This window comes from Equus caballus, chromosome 1 (genome assembly GCF_041296265.1).
Source record: "Equus caballus isolate H_3958 breed thoroughbred chromosome 1, TB-T2T, whole genome shotgun sequence".
NCBI classification, from domain to species: Eukaryota; Metazoa; Chordata; class Mammalia; order Perissodactyla; family Equidae; genus Equus; species Equus caballus.
The window spans coordinates 131817554-131843621 of NC_091684.1; the positions used below are offsets into that span (position 1 = coordinate 131817554).

The 26068-nt window shown below is 51.1% G+C and overlaps 1 protein-coding gene across 9 annotated transcripts; it reads right to left on the reverse strand.

The window, feature by feature from the left end:
• Positions 1 to 820: 820 nt before the first annotated feature.
• Positions 821 to 26037, reverse strand: PPCDC (phosphopantothenoylcysteine decarboxylase). Of its 9 annotated transcripts, none has more exons than XM_070233352.1 (8): positions 24743 to 25162; positions 23267 to 23305; positions 21978 to 22015; positions 20720 to 20928; positions 9958 to 10053; positions 8958 to 9086; positions 5118 to 5286; positions 821 to 4658 (listed from the first exon to the last, which is right to left on the reverse strand). In XM_070233352.1, exons 4-8 carry the CDS (start codon positions 20903 to 20905, stop codon positions 4573 to 4575), a joined length of 666 nt encoding a protein of 221 aa, XP_070089453.1. In that variant the 5' UTR covers positions 20906 to 20928; positions 21978 to 22015; positions 23267 to 23305; positions 24743 to 25162; the 3' UTR covers positions 821 to 4572. The 9 variants fall into 9 exon arrangements, with proteins under 9 accessions (XP_070089453.1, XP_070089452.1, XP_070089450.1 ...); XM_070233351.1 differs by lacking the exon at positions 24743 to 25162 and adding an exon at positions 23791 to 23892 and having other exon boundaries at positions 21978 to 22165; XM_070233349.1 differs by having other exon boundaries at positions 21978 to 23305; positions 24743 to 25167.
• Positions 26038 to 26068: the final 31 nt, after the last annotated feature.

Genomic DNA, 26068 nt, shown 5'->3' on the forward strand with positions numbered 1-26068 from the left:
TGCTAATCATGCTGATTCTCCTTCACTTCATCCCCCACTTTTGCACCCCTCCCCTTCCAGAACCATGGGTGTGGCCAAGGCCTTCAGCACAACCTGGCTGCCCTGGCTTAGCATCTGGCTTCCTCCCTGACTCCAGCTTCTCAGTTTTCCAATCTGTCCTGCATACACCACGCAGCTGAGCTTTACCACACTCCACACTCACCGTGTGCCTCTCCTGCTGAATAGCTCCCAACTTCCCTAACACATGGAGTCTAAGTCCCCATCCAGGTGTCCCACATCAAGTGTGTGGCAGCGCGTCTTCACCCATGGTACCCACCTTTAACTGCGCTGGTCTTCCAGTAAGCACCAGCCCCAGTTCTGCTCCCTCCAAAAGCCCACCCTGACTGCCTCTCAATTCTGAACGATGGCACTTAGAGTCTGTGCTACATGGTCTCGCTTTTGATTTTCTCTTTCATTTTTTTAATTGTTTTAAATCCTTGAGTCTTATTCCCATAAGACCATTAGCTCCCTGAGATCAGGGACCTCAACGGCTTATAAGGAGCACCCAGGGGTATTCAGAAGTCATCTTCCATTACTAGCTCATGACAAGAAAAACAGACCTGTTTCTACTCCAAAGGCTTTGATGGAACTCTCCAGATGCCCCTGCCAAGTCATTTTTAAGAACCTCCGGATAAAGGGCAGAAGGAACCCTTTTAAAAATGTATGTAATTATTGCTTTTGTGGTAGATAATGTATTCATCTGGCTCAAAACATAAAATGAAGTTGGCCTCCCACCTTTGTTTCTCAACCACCCAGTTTCCCTGCCAAAAGGCAAACAGTAGACTGGTTTCTTGTTTATTTTTCAGTAGGTATTTGATGATATGCAAGCCAATATGAATACATCCTCCTTTTCTCCCCTTTTTTTATACACAAGCTAGCATGCAATACACATTATTCTGCATCTTGCATTTTCTGTTTAACAATGTGTCTCAGACATCATCCCATATCAGTTCCTAGAGAGCTTCCTCACACTGTCTTGTGGCTATGCAGTGTTCCAGCGTAGGAACAACTCTAATTTATTTAATCAACTCCTTACTGTGAGACAGTGAGGGTGTTTCCAGTCTTTTACTACCATATACAATGCCGCAACGAATAGCCTTGTTCAGACATGTCACATACATGAGTGTATTTGTGGGACAAACCCTACAAGCAGAATTGCTGGGTCAAGGGGTAGGGTGCATATGTAATTTTGAAAGACATTTCTAGATTGTTCTCCAAAGAAGTTGTATCCATTTGCACTCCCACCAGCAATGTATGAGGGTGCAGTTCCCCACACCTCGCCAATCTCCTAGGTGAAAACTTTCATTTCAGTGTAGTTTGATTTGCACTGCTCTCCTCATGAATGTGGCTTAGTAGCTTTTTATGTTTCAACGACATTTGCGTATGTGTGTGTGTGTGTGGACTGTCTTTATTCTCTGCTCATTTTTTTGTGTTCTTAGTTTTTTTCTAATCGATGTATAGGAGCTCTTTATATATGAGAGGAATCAGCTCTTTGTTGTACCAGCTGCAGATAATTTCCCATTTGTTGTTTGTCTTTTGGCCTTGCCTTTGGGCTATTGCTAGGTGGAATTGCTTATTTTTCTGTAGCCAAATTGATCAGTCTTTGCTCTTATGGCTCCCAGGTTGTGTCTTGCTCAGAAATGAGCAGGACTGCCCCCCCATACACACTTTTTAAAAATTTTGTCAGTACAAGGAGCTTGGAATGACTTGCTAGGTTTTGTGAGGAACAGGATAACTCCTGCCCCCCAGGAGATCCCAATTTTAGGGGGACACAAAGTAAACTGATGGTTACAATTCTGTGTTATAATAAATAAGAGGAGGCACAATGGGAACCTGGGCAAGGACTACCTAATCCAGCCTGGGTTGGCCAGGGAAGGCTTTCCAAAGGAGGTGGCCCCAGGTACATCAGAGGCATGAGTAGGAGTCAGCCAGGTGAAGAACGTCCTTCCCGTAAAAGTGGCAGCATGTGCAAAGGCAAGAAGCGAGAAGCAACAGGGCTCAGTCAAGGTTGTCCAGTCGGGCAAGAGGACAGGGAGCCCTGCAGGGTTGGTGTGTGGTTAGAGGTGGAGTTACAAAGGTAGGCAGGGACAGATCACAAATGCCAAGTGTGTACTGCCCAGGAGCCAGGGCCTTACCCTGAGGCAGTGAGGAGGCAGCAGAGGGACACATGAGCAGCGTGGAGGAAGAGCTGGAGACAGCCCAGTGTGGAGGCTGGGCTGGGGCTCGAAGACTTCTGCCTCTAGCCCAGCAGCAGCCACAACAGCCTAAAGAGGCTCCAGGGTGCTAAACAAGAGTGCGGATTTCAGACCCAAATGTTCTATTCTGTCAAAATTCCAGAATTCTATAAAAATCATCAGAGAAGCTAGCATCTCCTCTGAGAAACACTCCTACCCAAGATGACAACTTTAAGAGCTCTGACTCGTGGTGGGGAAGGCCATGGTTATCACTCCCACCTCAGCGCCTCTCTGGCAGATGGGGCCAGGTAAATGCTGCTCAGACACTAACTGCCTTCTCCTCTTAGCTCCAGCCTGGCTCAGGGAACAATTGGGCTCTTCAGCCCCAGACAATTCATCCAGACCCCCATTCAAAATGGGCAACAGGGATGCAGGACTGGAATGGCAGACCCCTAGGGATGGGGCCTCCAGCTGACCCTCGTCTTCGGGGACATCTCTTTCCTTCCAGCCAGCAAGGCTCAGTCCCGCCACAGCCATTTGCAGAGGTACCAGGCAGAGGCCTGTGAACTTCTCTGCCTCTGTGGCCTTTTAAACTAGGTATTTTGTAGCAGGTCTCCCGAGCAACTGTCTTCCCTAAGGTGCCCAGCACAGAGCCTTGCACACGATAAACACTCAGTAAATGGTAGCACTTTCTGTGAACACTGGAAAGCCTCACCATTCACTAGCAGTTTGCTGAGAGGAAGGGTGATGTGGACACGAGGAGGGAAGCTGGAAACCATTTAAATGGAACTTTGGGATTGTCTCTGGATTTCAGTTACCAGGCCCTCCCCATGCCTGACCCCCAACCAGCCAAAGAGGTTGGTTCTTGATGCTACTATTTTAGTTATATTTTCTTTAGTGACCTAAGGCTTTTTATCCCAAAGGATCATTTGATTAAGTCAAGTGCTGTAGAGATAAAGGCTCTTGGAGGCTGCTGGAGACCTAGGTTCCAGCAAGCAGGCTTCCTGGTGCCCCTCAAAGGCACCTCTACCCTCAGTGGTCCACAGGTATGCATGGGGTGCCCACTCACCCCTGGCCCAGAAGGCAGGAGGGCAGGAAGCCAGCTTCAACCTCAGCACCAAACAAGCAAAGAAGCCCCTCCCCACCGCAGCCACCAAACAGCAACTGGGTCAAAGGCAGGGCAGTGGAGGGTTTCTAGGGCAGAGCACGTGTCTCTCTGGAATCTACTTCCCCAGTTCACATGGGGGGAGGGGAGAGACAGACACCCAGGCCCCATCTCAGGCACAGCAAAGCTGCTGAGGACAACACCAGGAAGCAAGGGGCCTGGGTTCTAGGGCAGATTCCAACCTTGCTGGCTGGGCACCTATCACTTGCATAAAGGCCACATCAACTAGGGTCAGGATTTTATTTTTCCTAAAATGAGACAGTCTATTTCAGTAAATGTTGAGAAAGCTCACTGGTATGTATACATATCTAGCTTTAACTTCTGTTTATTTGACATCGAGGCACTCAGTGGGGTGTTAATCCTTTCAACACTCCATGAGAGTTGGATGATAACACATATGAGGAAAGTGAGGGTCTGAAAGGCTGAGCTCTGAGCCAAGGTCTCACTGCTAGTATGTGGCAGAGCTGGGACTTGAACTAGGGGCTGTCTGGCTTCAGAGTCCTTTGGCCTTAACCACCACATGACATGGGGACTAAGGAGTGCCAGTCAGTCATCAGCCCAGACCCTTCCCCAGCCATACCTAGCAATGCCTCCAATCTCTGAGACCACAGAGGGGCTATAAAGGAAGGACAGAGTCTCCTAAATGGTCACTTTATTCTCCAGTACCCCTGATCTCACAGCATGGTCTCTGGGGAATCTCAGGGACTTGCCAACTCACAGGCTTCCCTGACTCTGCATGGTACTTGGGCACCCTACCAAGGAGCTGAAGCTCCAAAGGCCTGGCCAGGGGCCCACCATGCTGGGGATCTCCAGCTTTGGCTGTTTCTAAAAGCAGCTCTTGGGCACAATGTAGAATCAAGGTTTTTCAGTCACTCCTCGGTCCCTCTCCCAGAGCACAGGGACAATACAGCAGCTTGCTCCTCTTGCTTGCTATGCCCATCCCAGGACAAGGTGGGGAGGGGCTCCAGAAAGTGAGTGTCTTCTAAGTGGGAAGGAATTGAGACCTGGGCCTTTGGTCTAGTTTAACCTGGGGCAAGTCAGACCCCTCGGGAGGCTCCAGAGCAGGCCCAGGCTGGACCCCTACTCAGCAAATGCAGGACTCTTCATCATATTTTGCCAACATCCATCTTCTTCACCAACTTGGCCTGAAAACACGCTGAGTGCAGAGGGACACACACGACAGAAATCCTGGGTTCAACTCTGCTGGAAGCCACCGTGCAGGGAGAGAATCTCTTTCACTTTGTCCACAATGGTGCCCACCTCAGCCATGGCCCCCAGACCTAGGAGCAAAGTTCTGCTGTGGCCCTGCAGACTGAGGCAGGGGATCATCCCTCCCCGACCCTGCTCAGTACTTCCCCAGTGCTCAGTGCTCCACCCAGAGCCCAGTGCCTGAGAAGGCCAGGACCGTCTCAGCCTGAGCCAGACCCATCAATTCCCCTCAGAGACACCCCCAGGACAGACCCCAGGAATACTTATAGTAGCCGTCATGAACTGTATATGGGCTGTGTGCCAGGGATGATACCAGGCACTTTACATACACTATCTCATTTAATCCTAACACCTCTAAGAGGGAGGAATTAGGACTTCTATTTCCCAGATGAGAAAGATAATATCGGAGGTAAATGGTTTTGCCCGAGGTCACTATAGGCTAGGATCTGAACCCAGAGCCGACTCCAAAGCTGAGCCCTTCCGCAGCCCTGGGCTGTGAGAACAGGCTTTGAGCCTGACCAGATGCCCACCTTGGTCTCCACACACCAGCTTCTTGGCCACACAGGGAATCTCAACATAGCCGAAGGCCTTGAGCTGGCCCACCTGCTGAGCAGTGATGGGGTGCTCCCACATGGCGGTGTTCATCGCTGGGCAGAAGAGCAGAGGCTTGCTGCGGTCCCAGGCCCGGATGACACAGGTCTGTGAAGAAGGGCCAGAGGTAGGGAATAGGTGGGTCTGCTGCTTTGCTTGCCACCCCTCCCCAGCCCTTCCAAATCCTATGCACCGTCCTCTGGGCCGTAGCCAGCCATGGGCTCGGGATGACTGCTATCTGCAGGGAGCTGTCTCATGTCCCTCAGGAGGTAGGGATGTGTCTCCTGGCCCCTCTCCACCTTCCCAAGGCTCTTGCATGGAGCCCTATACAGAGAAGATGCTCCACCAATGCGCACAATGGCCCAGCCACCTCCAAGCAGACCTTCCGTCCTGTGCAGAAAGGTCTCCTTGTGCCCAAGCATAAGGCTTCTTCACAGTGGGCCACACCTCACAGAGAAGCAACCCTGGAGAGCAGAAAGCAGGCTTTGCAGATCCTCACAAAGCTAAGGACCAGAATGCTCATCAGGTGCGGCCCATCTACCCTGATACTGGCTCTACTTTGAGGCCAATTAAAGCTTGGCAATGAAAATAACATCTTACGCATGACAAAAACCCTCTTGCATATATTATCCCATGAACCCTCGCTGCGACCCTGTAAGCTGCACTCCCTGGAGGTAAGCAGTTATCCAAGCTCACACAGAGACAATCATCTGGGGCTTGAGGCTTTGCACACCACCCATGTGATCCTCCACCACACCGTGCAGCCTCACTACCTCCTAATTTTCAGGTCATCCACTGAGTCACAGACCAAGGCAGCTGTGAAAGGGACTGACCAGCTCACAGAGTCCTTAGTGCTGTGGGCTGTGAAATCACATAGACTGGGGTTCAAATCCCGGCTGTGCTATCTACTATTACTGGCTGTGAGAACTTGGACAAGTTATTTAATGCTTGGAGCCTCAGCTTTCTCTCTGCAAAAGCTCCTGCTCACTGGGTGGTCATGAGGACAGAGGGTAAAAATGCTTAAAGCTCGTCTCACAGGGCCTGGCACAAAATACAGCCTCCAGAAACAGTAGCCCCTGTTATGATCACAGGCATAGACTCCCTGGGCCAGGGGCTGCCATGGGGAGAAATAAACTCTGGGGTCCACAGGAGTGAGCTCCCCCGTGCTCTAACTGCTCCAGCACCTCCTCCTGGGCCGTAGGCCTCTCAGGGAGACAGTAGCTGGCACACCCCTTCCCTGACGTGGAGCCGGTCTAGGAAATGATGGGGGAGTCCAGAGAACAATGCCACAAACAGGCTAGGGCCAATGCCTCCCCTTGGTGCCCTTGCCCTCTCCTGGGGACAGGAAGGAAGCGAGACAGCACACAGCCTCAGGATCTGGCTGCTTGCGTAGTTTCAGACACCAGCGTTTATTTCCCACAAGGCCTCCTAATTTGGCAACCAGGCTATGAGTGGATGGTTTCAGTCATGCTTCCTCTTGGTCCTGTGCCACCTGCTGCTTCTGTAGAAGTCATGAGCGTACCTAGAAGAGCCCCTGGACTACGTGCGGGGTGGGGTGGGGGCTGGGTTGGGGTTTCCAAGTGTCCTCAAAGCAAAGCACACCAATTAGAGCAGAAACCCAACACATCCATGTTCTATACCTCTCTAGCTCTTCCCACCTCAGCTCAGCACTTCCTAGACAAACCACAGCTCTTCCGAACCGTCCAGCAGCAGGAGGGATGAGAGGAGGCACCAGTTCCCATGGTCACTTCTGTTTAGCCAATGTGGTGTTCAGCACCTCAGGCTCTGGCCCTGGGAATCTGCTTTGCGGAGAAAAGGCCTGGATCCCTGTGAGGAGACCAGCTCCCAACTAGACTATGACCCAGGGAAGTCACCTCCTCTTTCTGGATCTGCTTGGCTATTTGGCACAAAGAAGGGGCAGGGCCCGAGTGGGCAGAGGGCAGTGGAGATGCACATCACCTAGGCCAAGGTCCCAGAGGCTGGGTGCACAGGTTCATACCTAGCATGCTGCTCTAACTGCACCTCAAGTTCTGGACACTGGAGAGGGAAAGATCAGAAAGAGGGAGGCAGCAGGGTGAGCTTCTTTTCAGGGATATAAGCATGTTTTGAGAGAGGACAGAGCCACAAACCAAAGATGATGACAGATTAAACTTTATAAGATTTGCAATTCCTTGAAATATTTGTGCTTTCAAGTGAAACCCTTTGAGGCAAATGGCCTAGGGCCTGGTCTTGGGAACATACCCCACTGCTCAGCCGACTCAAGAGGAGGGAACCCCAAAGATTTCATGGAAGGATGGCAGCTTTGAAGAAAAAAGGGAAGCAGAGCTTTCGAGAAGGAAGGAGCCCTCAGAGAGCCGTTCCAGGCCAGGCGTCACCTCCTAGAGGTCAGTGTGCTTCGCCACATCAGCTGGCTGCTGACCAGCCAGTGGGAAGCCTGGAGGTTTGGTGAGATGGTACTGTTACACACAACTCTGACCCTCTTAGGCAACAGCGGCCAGGAGCCTCACCTGTTCCAGCTGCCCTGTCAGCCTGGTACCAGCTCCACGGGGAAGCCTTCTTGGTAACACTGCCCCAAGGCTTGCCCTTCTCTGCACTCCCTACCCTGCTCCTGACCACACAATCTGGGTGTTGCTCTCCTCCTGGTCACCTGTGCTCTTACTCAAACGATGCTTAAATCACCAGGAGACTCTTCAAGAAGTACCTTAAGCACCCATCAATAAACATACGAGGAGACTAACCTCTTATCTGACCTCCAAAAATCATGACCCCGCTTTGCTATTCACTTCTTCACCATATAAAACTCTGAAAAACTCCTGGTTGTTTGCCAAAGTCAAATTACTAATTACCTCATACACATAATAAGTATTTATTGAATGCCTACTATATGCCCAGCTCTGTGCAAGGTGGTGACTCCATTGTCAACTGGGGTCATTTAAGACTGTACCACAAACCAGAGCACATTCCCTTCTCACCTGCATGGGTGACCAAAAACCCTCCCCTTCCAGACTGTGTGTCTTGTGTGTCCCTCTGCCTGGGGCCTGGTTTAGGGTAGGTAAAAGCTCAATGAATGAGGGAAGAGGGGCGAGAGGGAGAGGGAGAGAGAAGAGAGATCATGCTTAAACCTTCCCAGGATGATCATATAAACAAAGGTTCTTTAAGGACAACAGCTCCCTAGAGGTCCCTTAGGCCTAAGACAATCCCTACTTTGTACAGCTGGACTTCTGTTCCTCTCTTCCACATCCATCAGCTTGCACCTCTCACTTTGTCTTTCTCCTCTCTTCCCCTCTAAGCTTTCCATAATATACAGGAAAACCGCATCTCAGCCTTGTGGCTAATGCTACAGGAAAGATAAGTGAGCCTGAGGGATCCATGAGGAAGTAAATACTCTTATCAGATTGTCCATGTGGATATGCAGATTCTGATGAGAGGGCAGGCAATGGGGCTGGGTAGGGAGACCAATAGAAGAGCACGTCAAGGGCAACCCATGAATGAAGGACAACGGAGGAGGAGCTGAGCGTTGTGTGGCAGGTGAGAGGCAGACACCCTCAGAGAGTATCCACAAGTCAAGTCACTCCATCAGGACCAGGTCTTCTGCCCACTTGCCAGAGCGTAGGTGAGACCAAGGTCGGGGTGGGGGCGGTCCAGGGCGACTGTGTTCTAAGCAAACCAGCCCCACTATAAAAGAATTCCAAGGTGAGAACCTTGTACAAAGGCAGTCTGTACTTTAGCAAACTGCGAGTGAGGCCGAGGGAGGGAGGAGGGCACAGGGAGTCACTCACAAGCAAGTTGTCACAGATGCCACTAGCCACCTTCCCCAGAGTATTGGCATCAAGAGGGGCCACCAGCATCAGATCTGCCCACTTCCGCAGGTCAATGTGGAGAACTGGATCAGATCGGCGTTTCCACATCTGGGAGAGAGAAGGGAAGGGGGTCACTGGGCCAGCCACTCTTTCAGTGTAGAAGGAGGAAGGGGGAGGTGGAGGGCCAACGCAGGCCAGGTACACTAAGTCAGGAACCCGAGGGTGACCCTGCATCAATCCACTTGCAGTTGCCTCTCACAGCTAAGCTGGTGAGCATTGACTGTGGAGCCAACAGCCTGAGAGAAACCAGGCCTGAGGAAACAAACGCCCCTTGTCTCTCCAAGCTATTCCCTTTATGGTTTGGTTTTCAAGAGAACTGACATCTGGCAGGGAACTCCTGGCCTGTCTGCTTGAGGCGGATGCTTGGATTGTCTAAGCCAGTGGAAGGGCTCTGGAGCGGTGAGAAATGGAGGGGGTGGGGCGAGGAAGACAGGCCAGCCAGAAATGTTCTAGGCTGAGAATGTTTAAAAATGCCTGGCAGGGCACCCCTGTGAGGCCCACACTCGATGTCTGGTGAATCGGCCCATGCCCGCCCCTCTGCGGGAGAGCAGATGCAGAGCCCAGTGGCCGTGGGAAGTGAGGCGTTCTGGACAGCCCTGACACTGGGAGCCACGTGGACAAGGGTGGTGGGAACAGAGCTCCTCTGTGGTTTCATCAGCCCAGATAAGTACAAGGACACTCAACCTCAGGCACAGGGCCAAAGCTGAGCTTCGCCTGGGGTGGGAGGAGCAGCAGGCCTCCCACAGGCCAGAAGCTAGACAGATGTTTTTCTCATCACCTCTGCCCAGAGGGCCCTGACCACTGACTTGAGCCTGGCCTATCTGCTCCCACCACCAGGACTAGAGGCTGCAGGGAGGACAGTCCTGTCCTGTTGGTAGAAACGCAATCGGACTCAGCCCTAGGGGCCCCCAACACTAACCTCCCATTCATCAGCATCGCTGTAGAGGGTGACAGGAACATCCTGGGGAGTGTAGAAATGTTTGGCTCTCTCAGTTGTCACTACTGCTACTTCCAGCTGTCACCAAGAAAAAGTGGAGGCGGGGGGAGGGAGGGAAAGAAAAACTGTTACCAGAGCCGCCGGGCTAGAGGCCACACAGGGCCAGACCAGGCAAGGGCTTTCTTCACAGCCTAGTTGTGGCTCACCCTTTGCAGCAGTGAGCCACATGTCTGCATAGCTACTTCCGCTGTCACCCAAAGGTCAGGCCCCCCAGGTGCAGCCGTTTCACTTCCCTTTTGAGGGCCTGCTGAGGAATGAGTCAACAACTGCCCAGTGCATATAAAGCTGCAGGCTCCCGCTGCTCAGGCAGAGTGAGACGAGAGACAGATGCAGGCAGGTGATGGGAAGGGAACCCAAGGCAAGAGGGCCACAGAGGCCATGGCAGGCATGAGGAGCCACCCTGAGGAGGGCAGAGGGCCTGAGTTCTGGGTCACGCTTCAGCCCTGCCCACTGCAGGCCAAGGCACTGGGGAGCTGGAGCCCTGCACGTCGTGTCTGCACTCACATCATAGCAAGAAAGCAGGCAGAATCCCTTCACGTACTTCTAGGAACAAGGCCTCATGGGCTCCAGCTGCAGACAAGCTCCAGGAAAACCAAACCTGTGTGCCCTACACTCAGGGGCAAGAATGAAGTTTACCTTCACATTGGTCATTTACTAGATAAATTAATAATACAAACAAGAAGGATGATTAAGGTGCTTAACGAATAAATGGCTGTGAGAAACAGTACCCAGTAGTGTGAATGGCTCTAGAAGGGTTGCTTTCATTTGTAAAATGAGAGGTCAGACTAACAAGCTGGCAGAGTAGAGGGTCCCAGAAGAAGTGGCTGGGAGGGGAAGGGTCTAGGAAATCACACCTTTGGGGGACATTTATCTAGGAGGGAGAAGAGTCCAGAGTGACAAGGACACAATCATTGACTAACCAGGGCAAGGGTCGTGGGTGGCAGTGTCTGGGCAAGATCCAGCCTGCAGAAGTGCCATTTGGCCTGCACGGGGTTACACACATTTTTGAGCCAATACATACAAATCAGGAGATTTCACAGAGGAAATCCAATTTCTTGGCTTCTCTTGAAAAACTGTAAGCTCTGGCACTGCTGGGCCCACATTCCCACTTGATAATGACTTGGTGGCATTGAGTAATGGCGCCTCTTTGGATGCCCTTGGATGGGGCAAACCCATGATAATTCAACCTAGTCCCTGCCCCTCCCTATCATCTCACCAAGTCCCACTCTGCTCATTTGTTTCCTGCCTTGTGTAGGACAGTGTTCTACTCTGCACCCAAGAGCAAAGCTGGGACAAGGGAGTAGAAATCTCAGAGAGGCAGACTGCAGAAGAACTGCAGATGGTCTGGCGTTCCCAGCTCTACTGGAGAGCTCCTGAACCTGTCCATTCTCCCTCTCACTCTTCCTTAGAATCTACCATCCCCAGAAGTTACATAAAATCTCAGAGACCTTTTCTTTTTTTTTTCCTAAGGAAGATTTGCCCTAAGCTAACATCCTCTATTTTTTAGTATATGGGCCACCAGCACAGCATGGCCACTAACAGAGCAGTGTAAGTCCACACCCAAGAATGAACCCAGGCCACCAAAGTGCAGCATGCTGAACTGAACCACCAGGCCACCAGGGCTGGCCCTCAGGGACCTTTTTAAAGGTCATTTAAACCAAACTCCCACTGAGTTTGTCCTAGAGGGATCCCCTCTAGGACAGCCCTGAACAAGCCTTGGTAAAAAGCCCTCCCTTCATAGAACCCAGCCCTGGAGAAATAAATCTGACTAATAATGAGTTCCAGAAAGAGAGGACAGAAAAACAGAGAGGAGAAAATTATGAAAGAAATGAAAAGAAATTTCCCAGAACTGAAGAACTCAGAGGTGGGAGCCATCGCTTCTGCCTTTAGGGGTCTAAGAAGGTGTTGTACCCTTAGGCTCAGGGCACCTGAGTACCAAGTCCCTGGCCCACTGAGTGTCTGTCAATGGAGCCTGAGCCCACATCAACTCTTCTGGAAGCCACATTCTCCTGCTGATATTATACATAGGGTTTGCAGTCAGCAAAAACTCAAAAGGGTTCTTCTCATCCATGTTGCTACTAAGCTACAAGCCCCAACTGTACCTGCCCAGTTACTTTCTGGTCCCAAATGCAGTCCCTCACACTTCCCTGGTAAATTCTACCTTTCCAGGAGTTGGTCCCTGTTTGCTTGGTCTACAGAGAGCTCCTGAGATGTCAATCCTGTTCTTCCTGGCTTGTTCTCACCCAGCACCCTGAGACATGAATCCAAATCATGAACAGAACAAGGTCATGAGCAGAGCCTCCCCATGAGGTCCACAGGCTGGATGTGGCAGGTGGGAAAGAATCAAGAATGAACCCTTTCCAAGTAGGATCTTTCACCAGTTATAAACACACTGACAACATCACCAGGTAGTCCAGGGGGGTGTCCTAAGATTCCATCAAAGGCCTCACCTAAATCTAAAATACTTTGTCTAATATCCAAAAACTAAACTAAAATTGGTATGCCTTGTTCCCAATCAAGCCCCAGTGACATCATTTTCTAAGTGCTTGCAAGCCTGGTCTACAGTAATTTGTGGAGCCCATCTCCTTTGCCTTTTGGATAAATGGACACTAGTCATCTCCAGCCTCCAGCCCCTCTGCTGTTTCCCATACATCCTGTAGGTCACCAAACACAACCTCAGTACCCCAAGACAGAACGTGCCCAGGGCAGGACATGAATCACCCAACTTCAAGTCCCTTCTACCACCATTTGTCCTACTTTTTCAAGCTCAAAAGAAAAAACGAAAACAAAATGGGACTCAAGAGTCCCTCCCACTTCTTTCTGTCCCCTCCTAATGTTACACCATTGGCCTCCAGGACAAAGCATGTTTTCATTGTTCTTTTTCCAAAGTATGTAACAGCCCCTTGGTCATCCTGAGTTTCACGGCAAGCTTCAGCTCACCCTGGTGCCTCTAACCATATTCTACCTTCCTCTGTGGTTACAAGTCCTCCTTTCCATTTAACTGCTCTCCAATTTCCTTCAACAGAGGGCTTCCCAGGTAGCCATATCAGCTCCGGTCACTGCCTTCTGTTCCTCATAGGGATTGCTTTCCTTCATTTCTAAGAGCTTCCCAACCACTTAAGAATGTCCCAGTTCATCCTCTCTCTATTCTGAAATTTAGAAGCTGCTTCCTGAAGAGCTAGTTCCCCTACTCTCCTCAACTCCTAAACTGCCTGCCAGTTTTCAAAGTGAGGACTGTGCCCAGGGCCAGCCTTCAGAAACATTGCCAGTTTGGTAATAGCCCTGTTCAGAGGCTCCCTCCTCCCTCCCAGCTCTACCTTTTCTTTCCTTCTACATCCACCTCATGGTCTCACAGCCTTCATACTGCCTCCCCTGGCCCCTGGGGAGTTCCCACCAGGGGTCCAGGTAGGCCTCCAACCCTGGGCACTAGCCCCTGCTTGAGATCTTCCCTCAAAGCTCCTCCCCCAGTCTCTCAGCCATCCCTCTCTGGCTTCTCTCCCAGGTTAGTCATTGTTAGGGCGCTTCCTGGGGTCAATGTCTTTACCTAAAGAGTAATGTAAAGAGTATGTGATGAGCCATCCTTCCTGATGCCCCTCCCCTGACCCTGATGAAGCAGCCACCTCTCCTTAGCAGTGACCCTGACCCCAGTGCTGTCTGGCAGGCCCAGGCCAGTTTTTCTGGTTTTAGAGGGATGTCACTTGATCTGATTCATCAGCCCTACGGGCTTTGTTCTTTCATTTTCATTCACTATGCCAAAAGGTCCTGGGAGCCAAGGTCTGGGCCCTGGGTTTGCATACATTATACACACACACACACACACACACACACACACACACACTATGTTGTGCTACCTTCTGACATACTAAATAACTCAGACTATTTACTCATTCACCCTGACCTTTCCCCCAGCAAATGCTAAGGAGCCCTAGTGGGGCCGAAAACTCCCGAGGGCAAGAGCCCTTCTTGGCTTTTTCTCACACCCTCCTGGGTGCTGGTAGAAGCAGGGCTGGGCATAAACAATCTCCCACACACTACAGAGTTCCTGAGAGGCAGCTCTGTGCTTGGTCCCCTGGCGAGACTCCTGCCAACAGTTTTTATATCTAATATGTTTAACCTGAACCTCTTTGAGTGATGTGATCAAGGCTTAGCCAGACCCTGTTATATAAGCTGCCTGCATTTTGCCTGGCATTTATAGAGATTCCTTCCTGAAATCAGTTAGCAAGTCTGGTTTCCTTTTCTCTGAAGATACATCAGCAATCCCATCTGGAGCTCCTGGAGAGTCGGGGGGGAAATGCAAACACAATTTGGGGTGATACCTCCACTTCTACTTTTAGTCTGACCCAGGCTGCTTCTGGGGCAGATTATCAACGGGACCTGTAGAGAAGCACTTTCACACCCACAGGATGAGACAAATCCCATGGCCTGAATTTCCACCTCCAACCCCTCTGGCCTCTACCCACTATAACCATGAGACCTGCACCCCCTCCCCACATTATGACAACCAAAAGTGTCTCTGGACATTGTCCAATGTGCCCTGAGAGGCAAAACGGCCCCAGTTGAGAACCACTACTCTAGAGAAATATCCAATAGAAATCTCTGCAGTGATAGAAATATGTCATACCTGTGTGGTCTAGTATGGCAGCCACTAGCCACACACAACTATTGAGCACTTGAGGTGTGGCTGGTGTGACCAATGAATTGAATTTTTGGTTTTATTTAATTTTAATTATTTAAATTTAAATTTGAATGTGGCTAGTGGCTACTGTATTAGATAGCACAGCTCTGGTATATACAAATAAAGAAAAGCCCCAGCTGAAACCCCCAGCTGAGTGGCCAGAAAAGAGCAAGTGTTTCTACTAGGGCGTGTGATGATGGCTCCACAGGAGACTGATGAAGATTCTAAAGAGGAAGCACCAACCATGACTCAACTTGCCACAAGGCAAGGAACCCAGAGATTTGGTGGCTCAGGCCTCTGGGCTGGCACATGCAGCAGAGGCCCCTGACATTGGTGTTGACACTGGCAGTGCCCAGGGCCTGGGGGCCAGCCAAGAAGCTGACACAAAGCTGAACATGGGGGTAAGGACTCTTGGTGCCCAGGGCAGTCAGCACGTGGGGCAGGGAGCTGTGGAGGAGGTGGCCTCATTAACGAATCCCTGAGGGAGTTCTGGTAGGCTGAGTGGGTGTCCCAATGCCTCCAAATGATGTCTCGACTCTGCAAACACTTACTGAGCGGACTATATGCACGGGGGCCAGAGCTGGTAAGACATGAACTTTGCCCTCAGTAAGGTCTCAGTCTAACAAGTAGGTGAGGTATATATGACCCTTGACCATAAAGCAAGGCAGACCAGGTAAGAGTCCACAATTTCCTGGGGATTCTGATCCTCACAGCTTTCGTTTGCTTGAGCAGAGAATGCCCATGCTCCAGATCTGAGCTCCTCAAGTTCACCTGCTGATGGGAGTCAAGAAACCTGGCCTCGAGTGCCAGTTCTGCCAACTCAAGGGCTGGGGGACCTTGGGTGAATTCCTCTTCCTCTCTGGCCCTGGTTTTCCCTTTTGAGCCATGAGCCATTTAGACTATACGGCCTCCAGGGGCCCATCCAGCTCTCTCTGAATTGGATGAGCCATCTAGCCCTGTTGTGACCCTTGCCCTTTCCCACCAGGCTCTGTAGGGGAAGTCGTTCTCTCATCTGCCTCCAAACGGGCCTCCTAGGGGAGCTGGTATTCTGGTCACATCAGCCCTTCCTGCCATTCAAGCAGCACCAAGCCGCCCATCCCTCTGTGCCCTTCCCCAGCTAGAGAAAATTCTCTAGATGGAACTAGACAGGCAGACTGCAGAGGCCCTCCATGGAGACACTGTTCTGGGCTGTCAGGGAGGGACCCTACAATACAGGACCCCTCAGTCCAGGGCTGGCTCCCTCTGACCAATGGCCTGCAGAGGTCACTCCCTGGAAGAGCAGGCCAGGGAAGGAAGGGGCCAGCCAAGCCAGCAGAGGCCCAAATAAATGCCTCAAAGCACTACAGTTGAAAAGACCAGTTTCTACAGCAGGAACACAGAGCAGGTGGGCAGCCCCGGCCCAGAAAGAAAGGAAAACCTCAAACCAGCCCTTGTTTCTCCTGCTCTCCTTTCCTCGGTGAGCATTTAAAAAAAAAAAAAAAAAAAAAAAGCACAAAGTTACACAGAATGTTCCATAATATCCCCACCAAAAGCCCCACCAACTTTAATAATAGAATAAATAGACACAGAGGTTAAAAAGTTAAAATTGAATAGAATGATACAAAATGAAAAATGCAAGCTCCTTTCCTGCCCCCATCTCTCCACAAGGGTAACTGCCTCCAGGGAGAATTGCAGGCAGTAACTCAGATATGTGAACAGACAAAAGGAATCATACCATATACCAGTAGTTGGCAAACTTTTTCTATAAAGGGCCAGGTGCTATTTTAGGCTTTGTCACAACTACTCAACTCCGTAGTAGCAAGACTGCACGGGTAGTACTTAAATGAGTGAGTGTGGTCGTGTTTCAATTAAACATTACGGACACTGAAATTTGAATTTCGTGTAATTTTATGTGTCACAAAATATTCTTCTTTTGATTCTTCTTAACCACTTAAAAACGTAAAAACAATCCTTAGCTTGCAGGCCATACAAACACAGGCAACGAGACTAGGTCTGGCCTGTGGGCTACGGTTTACTGACTCCTGCGCCTTGCTCATTTCACTTCTATCTTAACGATTGTCCCACATCAGCACACAGAGATCCATCCATTCTTCTGAACCACTGCCTCATAATCCATTGAGAGGCTGGACCACAACTGCACCACAGCTTCTCTATTGTTGGACGTTTGTTTGTTTCCAGCTTTGTTTTGAAATGATGAATAATGCTATAATGAACATCCTGGTACATATGGTGACTTTTGTACCCTACAGGGTTCAATGCTATGGGTGAATCAAGGGCTGTGAACACTTCTGATTTCTCTAGATATTGCCAAATGGTCCTCTAGAAAAACAAAATTTATTTCCTACTGCGTTTGAGTGGGGCCCTCTTTCCCTCACCCATGACAGCCCTGAACGTCCCGACAGGCATTCTAGAATCTTATCCTTCTCTAAGCCCAGGGCCTGGCAACCTCCTGAGTGGGAGATTTTCTCCACCTTTGGAAATCCCCTTCTGGCTCTCAGGCCTGCTGCCACCTGCTCTGGCAATAGCTAGAGCAGTGTCTGTCTTCTCCTCCCAAGTGAGAAGGGTGCCAACCAAAGGGCAGAAACTGAGCTGACAGCTCTGTTGTAACTGCTACCCAATTACAAGACAGTCACGGCACTGCAAAATGCCCTGAAGCTCCTGCACCCCAGGACCTTCTCCCAGGCTGCCTTCAGGTCCTGGTCCTTTTTGCCCTCACATCTAGGATCTTCCACCACTAGTGCCAAAAGAGGCCTCAGAGATGGCTCATGTGAGTACCCACCCCCCACTTCATTGCACAGATAAGAAAACTGAGGCCATAAAGAACTGACTTGCCCAGAATCCCAGCATGAGAAATCCTCTATGCTCGGCTACCTCTCTTGAGGTAGGGCTGGCCCCTGAGGTCCAACTCCCCCCACCTCACATAAAAGCTCCAAGATTTCTTTGTTGTTGGCCACTCTCCCCAACTGCTATGTGCAGCATGAAGCCAAATCCACCCCTCTCCATCACCCCCTCACAGTCCCCTGGTCTGGCTCTAGGTCAGTGGCTCTCCTGGGATGCCCAGACACACTGGTGAACCACGATTAGTTCTGAGCCAGGTCTGCAGAATCACCTAGCTCCCTGCAGCCCACACCCCAGCTGCTTGTTTGCTAGCCAAAATTCAGTATGCCTAAGGGAGCTCCGGAAAGCGCTGAGCATGTGAACCCATGACTTAGCAGGCAAAGAGCTGAGAATGACTGTTCTAGAGAACAAAGACTGCTCCTAAGGGTAAGCCAGAAAGGCAGCAACAGGGAGATCAGTACCATCAGGGAATGTGAGGAAAGGCCACTGCCTCAGGGCCAACACAAGGCAATCCAGGGATCCCTCTTGGTTACCAAACTCACAATGACCCTACCGAGGAAACCCAGTTCTTTGGTGAACTGCCTCCCTGCAGGATGAGAAGTGAGAAGGATGCGGGCCCCTCCACACGAGCAGTTGGACTGTGGCTCCATGGCTCTTTCCACAGGGGCTGTCTCGCCAACTCAACACCTCACACCACGTGGCTGGCCCAAAGGACATGACAACAAGGGGAAAGGAGAGGGTGAACGACAGGAAATAAATACCATTAAGTGCTTCCGTATGCCAGGTGCTGCACCCAGTTGTTGGTACAAGACAACAAACTGTTTCATCTGTGTCCCCTGCCCCCAGCCTTAACAAGAGCCTGAGGTGATGGGTGGCAGTAATCATACTTATTTTAAAAACGAGAAAGGCAGGCTCCCAGAGGCTAAGTCAGGGAGTCCTCTGCTCCAGGTCAGTGCCCTGTGGCTGCCTGACTTTAGGGTTCAACTGCAGCCAGGGAGGGAGAGCCAAGTCCTGTTCCAGACATGGCCTGTCCCTGCAAGAGGGGGGCTAAAAGGCCTGGGGCGGGCTGCAGAGCCTCCCTCCTTCAGGCAACCCTTTCCTCACATCCCTATAATGCTGGCTGCGTGGGACGGCAGGAAGTGGTGGAGTTGCCATTTCCCTCCGCTCTGAGGCTGCCCATCTGTTTCCTGGGATAGGACTCCCTGCCCCCACCACCCACAGTCCGGAAATTCACTTGCTCTGGGGCTATGGGAAAAGGGAACTGCCTGGCTCCCTCCCTCCCCAGGGGGCACTGGCCAAGGCTGTCCCTGCCGCAACCCCTTCCAGGCCTCCCGCCCTCACGGCTCCAGCTGGCCAGCTGCTACCAACGGTTCTGGGCACATGAGGGGTGGTAGGCCCCAGGCGCTACTGCCCCAGCAGCACCAGTGCCTAGCCTCAGAGCAGCCAGGAGACTCTCCTCCCTTTACCCTGCTGGTCTGGCTGGCATCCCTGGCTGCCTGCTTCACTGCTTGTCCTAGCCTGGGGGGTAGGGTGAGGGGGTGACTTTCTGGGTAGAAGTTTGTAGAAAGTAAAAAAATGAAAGATTTCCCGCCTCTGCCTGTAGTCTCGACATGGTCATCTGCAAGTGAGCACTGCCCCCTGCTGGACATGCTGGGAACATCCACCTGTGCTACCCTGTGTTGGGTGCTGTGCAGAAAAAAGCAAGGAAAAAGCACCGCCTGAGTCCCAGCAACTTAACAACACCCCACAAAACCAGCGTCCGACAACACAAGCAGTGTCGAAGGCAACCCATGCTTCTACATCTTGGTCAAGATTCTCTCCTTGACCAAACTCTAGTCAGGCTCCTCTGAGACACTTTGTCAACAAGGCCTCTCCTTGAACCTTGTCCTCAAGAGCAATTTCTGCTAAGTCAATTTAACCAGAATCCCCCACCCTCAATATCTGATCAGGCTGGATATCTCATCAGACTCCTCATCCCCCAGCACTCCCCAGATAGTGTCTGATCACCTGGCCTGCCTTCAGCAGGAATCCTGCCAGGACGGTTTAGCCAGAATCCCCCGACCCGTGATGTTCCCTCTGGAATTTTTCATCCGCTGACCCCTATGTGCTCCTGGCTATAAATCCCCACTTCTCCCTGTATTCGGAATTAAACTCAATTCTATCTATATGGAAGCATCTTTTCCTTTATTGCAATAGTTTTTCTGAATAAAATCTGTTTTTACCACTTCACTGTCCAGCTCCGGTTTTTCTTTAATACACCAAGTGAGTTTTAAAAGGAAGGCAGCAAGACCGCATTGGCTGAGGCAGGTCGGGAAGGCTTTTGCACGAACTGTGTGTGCAGAACTTGCAAAGGCCGAGAGAAGCAGGGAGGACAGTGCAGCCTGGCAGGGGCCCGGCCAAGCAAAGGCCATCAGGGTGGAGCATGGGGCAGTGGCAGATCGACAGACGAGTGAAGGGCTCTGGATACCAGACGAAGAAGTGGGGTTATCACCTGCTGGCTTTCACATTGTTTAAAGGCTTGAACTTTTCCTGCAAAAGAATCTGCACCAGAACCCCAATAAACACAACTGATCAAAGTTGAGGTGGTCTGGCCAAGGACAGGGGGCTAAACCCTCCACCCCAAATACACTGTGGTGGCCCATGGGCATCTCTGAACACCTGAAGAGCAAAGTCTGAAACCAGAGCTGTGGGCAACAGGGAGTCCCTGAGGTTCCCGTGCTTTTGGACTGAGAGGACAGCCACGGTGTCTAACAAGGAGGGAGACTAGAGCTGCCGTGTTCAAGATGGAGTCAAAGCAGGGGTGGTGAGCCCACGGTAGCAAGGGAATACTGAGAACTTGCTACATTTCTCCAGCCAGCCCTCTTCCCACACCAAGACCTTAGGGAATCTCAGGGTCAACATATGGGAACACAAACCCTCTATTTACCAGGGTGTTCCTTTCCCAATCTCCCTTCACACTCTGTCCACACTATCTAATCTAGCTCCTGGTTATACTGTCACACTGGTCTCTGTCTCCTGTGTCCCCCACATACCAAAGCACACAGAGGGCTTCCACAAACACTACGATTAAGAAAAAGAAAAGCCTGTGCACTACTCAAAAATGGGCTGGCCCCAGGAGCAGCAGCTGTCTAATATCAGAGGCTGCCACGTTTGTCTAGTAAGGATACTCACGCCAGGAATGTCCAAAAGCCTTGACACCAGAAGAGGCAACTTCAGAGCTGCAACACTCCCAGTGACACCCACAAGAACATGGAACTGTCTCTCCACCAAGGGTGCAGCAGCTGGACATGAGGCCCTTGCTTCCATGTGGGGTCTGGCGGCTTCAAGTTCAGGGAGCCTGCAAGGACTGGGCTCCATAAAGCTCTGTCAGGATTTAGGATCTAAAAGCAGAACAAGGTGTACCCATTTCATTCATACATTTGACTGAAATTATTGAGAACCCTGTGTTAGACCCTGGACGAGATGCTGGGATTCCTAAGTGGTCAGCAGTCCCCACTCTGGGAGCAGACCGTTTGATAAGAAGGTCAGACACCTCGTCACACACAAGTCAGTTACAATGTAATGTGGCCAGTGCTGTGAGGAAAGTCTATAACCAGGGGCTGTGGCTGCCCAGGAATAACAGTCTGAGGATATCAGATACCACAAAAATGACATATAGGTTGAGCCCTGAAGGACAAGTAAGTTTTCTAGAGAAAGAAGGAAATAACTTTGCAAAAAGGAGCAATCTTGCAAAAGTGAAGCAGCCTGAAGGAGGGTGGCAGGTTTGGGGAACTGGGAGTAGCTTAGTAGTGATGCTAAAGTGTGATGGGGGGCAGGAGGTAAGGCTGCAAAACCAGGTCAAGGGCAGAGTGTCAAGGGTGGTGAGGGCCAGGTGAGTTTTCATTTTAGAAAGATGGTGCTGGTGTTGGAGACAGTGTGGAGAGGGCCCTGGTGGTGGAGAGATTGGAGGGGGCAGGGGAAGGAGCTACTGCAGTGGGCTGGGCTGGCTGACTGACTGAAAAGAGTGGTAGGACAAAACGGGTTTCAGGGATGCCTGAGATAGAACCCTAGGCAACAAGGAGGCTTGGGTACTCCAGGGAGCTGAGAGATTTGCCTCCTTGTCTCTGTCCCTGTGGATCAGACTGGGCACCACCCTACTAATCCAAGCCCAGGAAGAGACAAGCATAAAGGGGATAGAGGCCACCCCATGAAAGCAGCTTCTTGGTTTCTTCCTCTGGACCTCAGATATTTCTAGAATGAGTGTCCATGATAATATGGCTGATGGACACACCAAAATATACACTCTGCAGGTTGGGCCAGCAAAATGTACTCATTCCATCAGCAACCACCTCTGAGGACCAATTACATCTAACCCTGGACAAAAGAATTGTGCAAGACAGCCAATGCCTTCAGGGAATCTGTAGATGAGTTGAGAAAACAAGAGTCACACCTGAAATCATCTGAGATGGGTTCTTCTCTGGGATGCACCTTTTTGGTGATTATTGATTCGATCTGTTCCTCAGCTTCCTTGCCTCTCCCTCTCCATTTCCCCAACACCATCACCACCGCCACGAACAAGCTCCCTGAATCTGTGACCAGGTCTAATCGCCAACTGCCAGGCACCTTCTAGGTCCTGAACTGCTTAATGAATAATAAACTGTACCCTCTAAAGGAGGATGGGGCAGAGGACAGAAGCCTGGCCTGTGAATCAGGAGCCCTGGGCCCTGTCCATGGTTGTGCTCCTGACCTGGTGTGTGACCTTGGCCCAGGGTACTTCCCTCCCTGAACCTGTCTCTTCATCTGAAAAATGCAGAGGTAAGACCAGGTGATCTCTGAAGCTCCTTCCAGCAGAAAACTTCTGAGTCAATGCATAAAAGACAATGGCAAGGGCTCTCTGTACAAGAGGGTCCTGGAAGATGCACTCAAAATGGGCAGAATCAGCAGAGGGAGGGGACACCAAGGCAGACCCCGAGGAGGAAGTGCCTGTGAATTGCCCAATGGCTAACTCTGTGGCTGCACTCACAGAGGCCTCCTTTTCACTTCACAGACCCCTTGGTTCCCTAGGGCCTCTTTGCCCAGTATTTCCTTTAAGACTCAGGCACATACCCACATGAGCTGAGGATCATGTTGGGGTCCATTATCCCACTCCAACTTCAGTCTCCCAGAGGCCCAGACCCTTCTCAGCAGGGGTTAAGCACAGGCCAGTTCCCTAGAGCAAGACACCTCCAAAGTTCCATTTGCCAGCGATCTCAATCTCGGCTCTACATGCGGGCCTCAGCCAGGGCCGTGCTTGCCCAGAGCCGAACTGAGTCTATTCCAGGGCCTGGGAAGCCCTGTTAGCAACTGGCAAGGTCTAGAGGGCCTATTGCCAGGTTCTTCCCAGAACTAATCAGCATGCTGATCAGCGCCCACACTGGTGATGGAGGCACATTCTGGACTCTCTAGGGAAACCTACCTGCCAGATCTCAAACCTTGACCCTGCCCCACCCTAGCCAATTAGCGCTATGACAAGGAGATTCCTGCAAAACCAGAAGCTGAACTTCACCTCTGCAGCCCCTGAATCTCCTCCACATCAAGCTGATATCATTTTAAGGAACAGGTTACTTAAAGCAGTCAGTTAAACTTGGGGCAGGAATCCATGTTGGTAACTTCAACTACTTCCCTACAGTAGATAGTACAGCCCAGGATTTACTACTCAGCCTACTGAGCAAGCATTGCTAAAGGCCAAAGCCTACTTACCTTTCTAGAAAACGGTCGGTGGGTGGGGAGGCATATGTACTTGAGGAACAGAAAGGGGATAATTTAACCAACATTTGAAAGCAAGGTCAAATTGTTTCAATCAGACAGTCCCATGGAGGGTGATAGCTGGCAGGAGTTCACTATGTTTACTTTCAAAAGTGATCAAATTCTGAACTAGGAAGTCTGTTACTCTACCCAGTTCCTGTTAGAACCACCTATTTGCACAGCCAAGGTAGCTGCAGACAGCACCTCAGTTATTTCCCTGGGCTCTGCTGAACTCATAGGAACTCTTGTGCAGCAGAAAGAGTTGGCAACCAGAGAGGTTAGAGTTCTATGATTACTGAGCCTCAAGCTCCCAGGGCACCCGCCACCCAGGTAAGCCACAGCCAAAAAATGGCAGCTTCTCTCCTTTAGAAAGACAGGGCTAGATAAAGAGCCTCAGCTTGTGGCAGGCTTGTGATGAGTAAATCTTCCCTGATGAGTTTAATTAGGGTGGAGTTAAGTAAACGTTTCGGAATACTTGCCAGTCACAATATGGGCAGGTGTCGAGCAAGGGGAGAATGGGAGCTAAAAAGCGCCAGAAGTGGTATGAGCCCAGCGAAACACAGGAAGGAGGGGGGTGGAGCCTAGGACAAAGCAGAATCAAACTCCAGCACTGGGGTGGGTGTGAGGAGATGAGCAGGGATCCAGGATCCAGGATCCATTAAGAGCTTGAATCCTTTAGCCTGATGTCAAAGGCCCTCACTACAGGCCCCAGGCTTCTGCTCTGGCCTTATCTCCTACCCATCAACACAGTCTACTCTCTGCCTCAGTAATAATGAACCACTTGTAGCCTCCCAAAGTGTCACTCTGCCCCCAAACTCAAAGTCATTAAAAGGAGTCTCGTGGCCACAGGGGCACTTTAAACCCCTTCCCCCAAGGAAAGGCAAGGAACTCTTCAGGAGAGCTCAAGGCCTTGGCATTCTGCTAAGACTGCTCTCCTCTCAAACCAGAGGCAGACATGCTTGACTCTGATGCTCCTGTAATCCCAACAGGCACCCTCCCTCCTCACAGCCACATGTTGGGAATATATATATATTATATTCACACACACCGGCTACTAGCGAGGGAGTGACTGAGTACTGCCACCTCAACCACTGGGAAAGATGTAGAAAACCCCTGCTCCCAAGACACCCACCACCTCCCCAACCTGGGAATCTCTCCTGCCCATCATCTGGCACAGCCCTCCAATACTTCAAAGGTCAGTACAAAGTTTTCCTCTGACAAAATTTGGCCTCGCTAATTTTTAAATGCCGTTTAGCACATTTCAGCGGATCTAGGGGATAATTCTAGCGCTCCAGGGCTTTCCTTTTTCTATTTTACCAACTTTAAAAACATAGTTTGTACTTTGGGGAGCCCCTATTCCTTTTTGGAAGCAGACTGATGGTTTCTGTTTTTAAAAGACAAGCAGTAGGTGTGGGGAATTGACAGGGCCACCTTTTATACGAGATGAAACAGCACCGGACAGTCTCAGAGCATCACAAAGCAGGGATGGCAGCGCACAGATGCAAATCCCTCGCTTCAGGCTCCAGCAAGGAAGGGCTCCCGAATGCTCCGGCCCCACGCACACAGGTAGGAAAGGGAGGTCCCCCGCCACACACACACAAACGGTCTGGAGCAGACCACACGCACACACACACACACAGCGGTCGACCCACAGTCGCGAGCACAGCTTCGTGGGCACACATGGGAAAGTCAGGTCACTCACACACACACACCCCAACCCACGGAAAGTGACGTCACATACACACACAGTCGGGCTGACCCAAACTCGCAAACAGTGATTCTCCAGGCTCCCTCCCGCCAGGAGGACATAGCCTAGGAGACCCCCATTGCCTCCTCACCCGCGCCAGGCGCGTCTCGGGGCGGCCCCCAAATATCGCGGTAGCTCGGTCACTCCTCCCGGTGATGCCTACTGGTACGCAACGTCACGAGAGGCTCTGGCAGCCTACGCGCTCGTGCAGCCTTCTGGGAGTTGTAGTCCATTTCTCTGCCTCCTGGTAGTTGTAGTCCACTGGGGGGAATCCTGCCGCGAACCCTGGCTTCGCGTTCTTGGTGTCTGCTGTGCTGTAGCCTGGGTCTGGTGTAATCGTGCGACCCCTCACCCTCCACCCCCATCCCACACAGACACAGTGCTCATCACTGCGGCACTTCATACTGAATATTTACTGAGCCTTTTCTATGTTTTAAGTGCACAGGATACAGAGATAAATTGGACTCTTCTCTGCTCTTGAGACAAGCAGAGACACAGAAAACTACGGACTGAGGTCCCTGAGGAAGCAGTGGGGACTATGCAACTAGAGGCAGGGAAGCACAGACTCTCAGAGAAGGAGTCACTCAAGGTGAATCTTGAAGGATGACCAGGAACTTAGAGTACCAGGACAGCACACCAAATGAAGGACAGGCATTGGGCAAAGGGAAAGCAGCAGGAGAAAGCACGTTGGGTATGCTTCCCTGCCTTCTTCATTCTTCAGCATCCACAGGCCACTGGTCCCCTTGTGTTCTGTGAGGCTACTCAATCAGCTGCCAGTCTCTATTGATGAGAGCTGAGGTGGGGCCTTCTGTGCTCTGCCCCTGCCCTTGCCTGCAGGAGCCGTCTGGGCCAAACTGACCCCCACCCACTGATCCAGCCTTCTACTTCCTCCTCAGGGAGCTCTGAACTCCTCCTCCTGATAGGCAGGAGGCCTTTGTGACAATTTCAAGGCTTACTCAGGGCTGCCTCAGAGAAAGAACCACACAGAGGTGTGTAACTTTTGGCCCCTG

Excerpts from the sequence above, each read along its gene's own strand:
- PPCDC (XM_001491716.6), bottom strand. The coding sequence starts at position 20,905 with ATGGAGCCCAGTCCTTGCAGGCTCCCTGAACTTGAAGCCGCCAGACCC. Across the intron at positions 10,054-20,719 it reads GGCTTTTGGACATTCCTGGC|CTGGAAGTAGCAGTAGTGAC; the intron begins GTGAGTATCCTT and ends TCTTGGTGACAG. Across the intron at positions 5,287-8,957 it reads GCATCTGTGACAACTTGCTT|ACCTGTGTCATCCGGGCCTG; the intron begins GTGAGTGACTCC and ends CCTTCTTCACAG.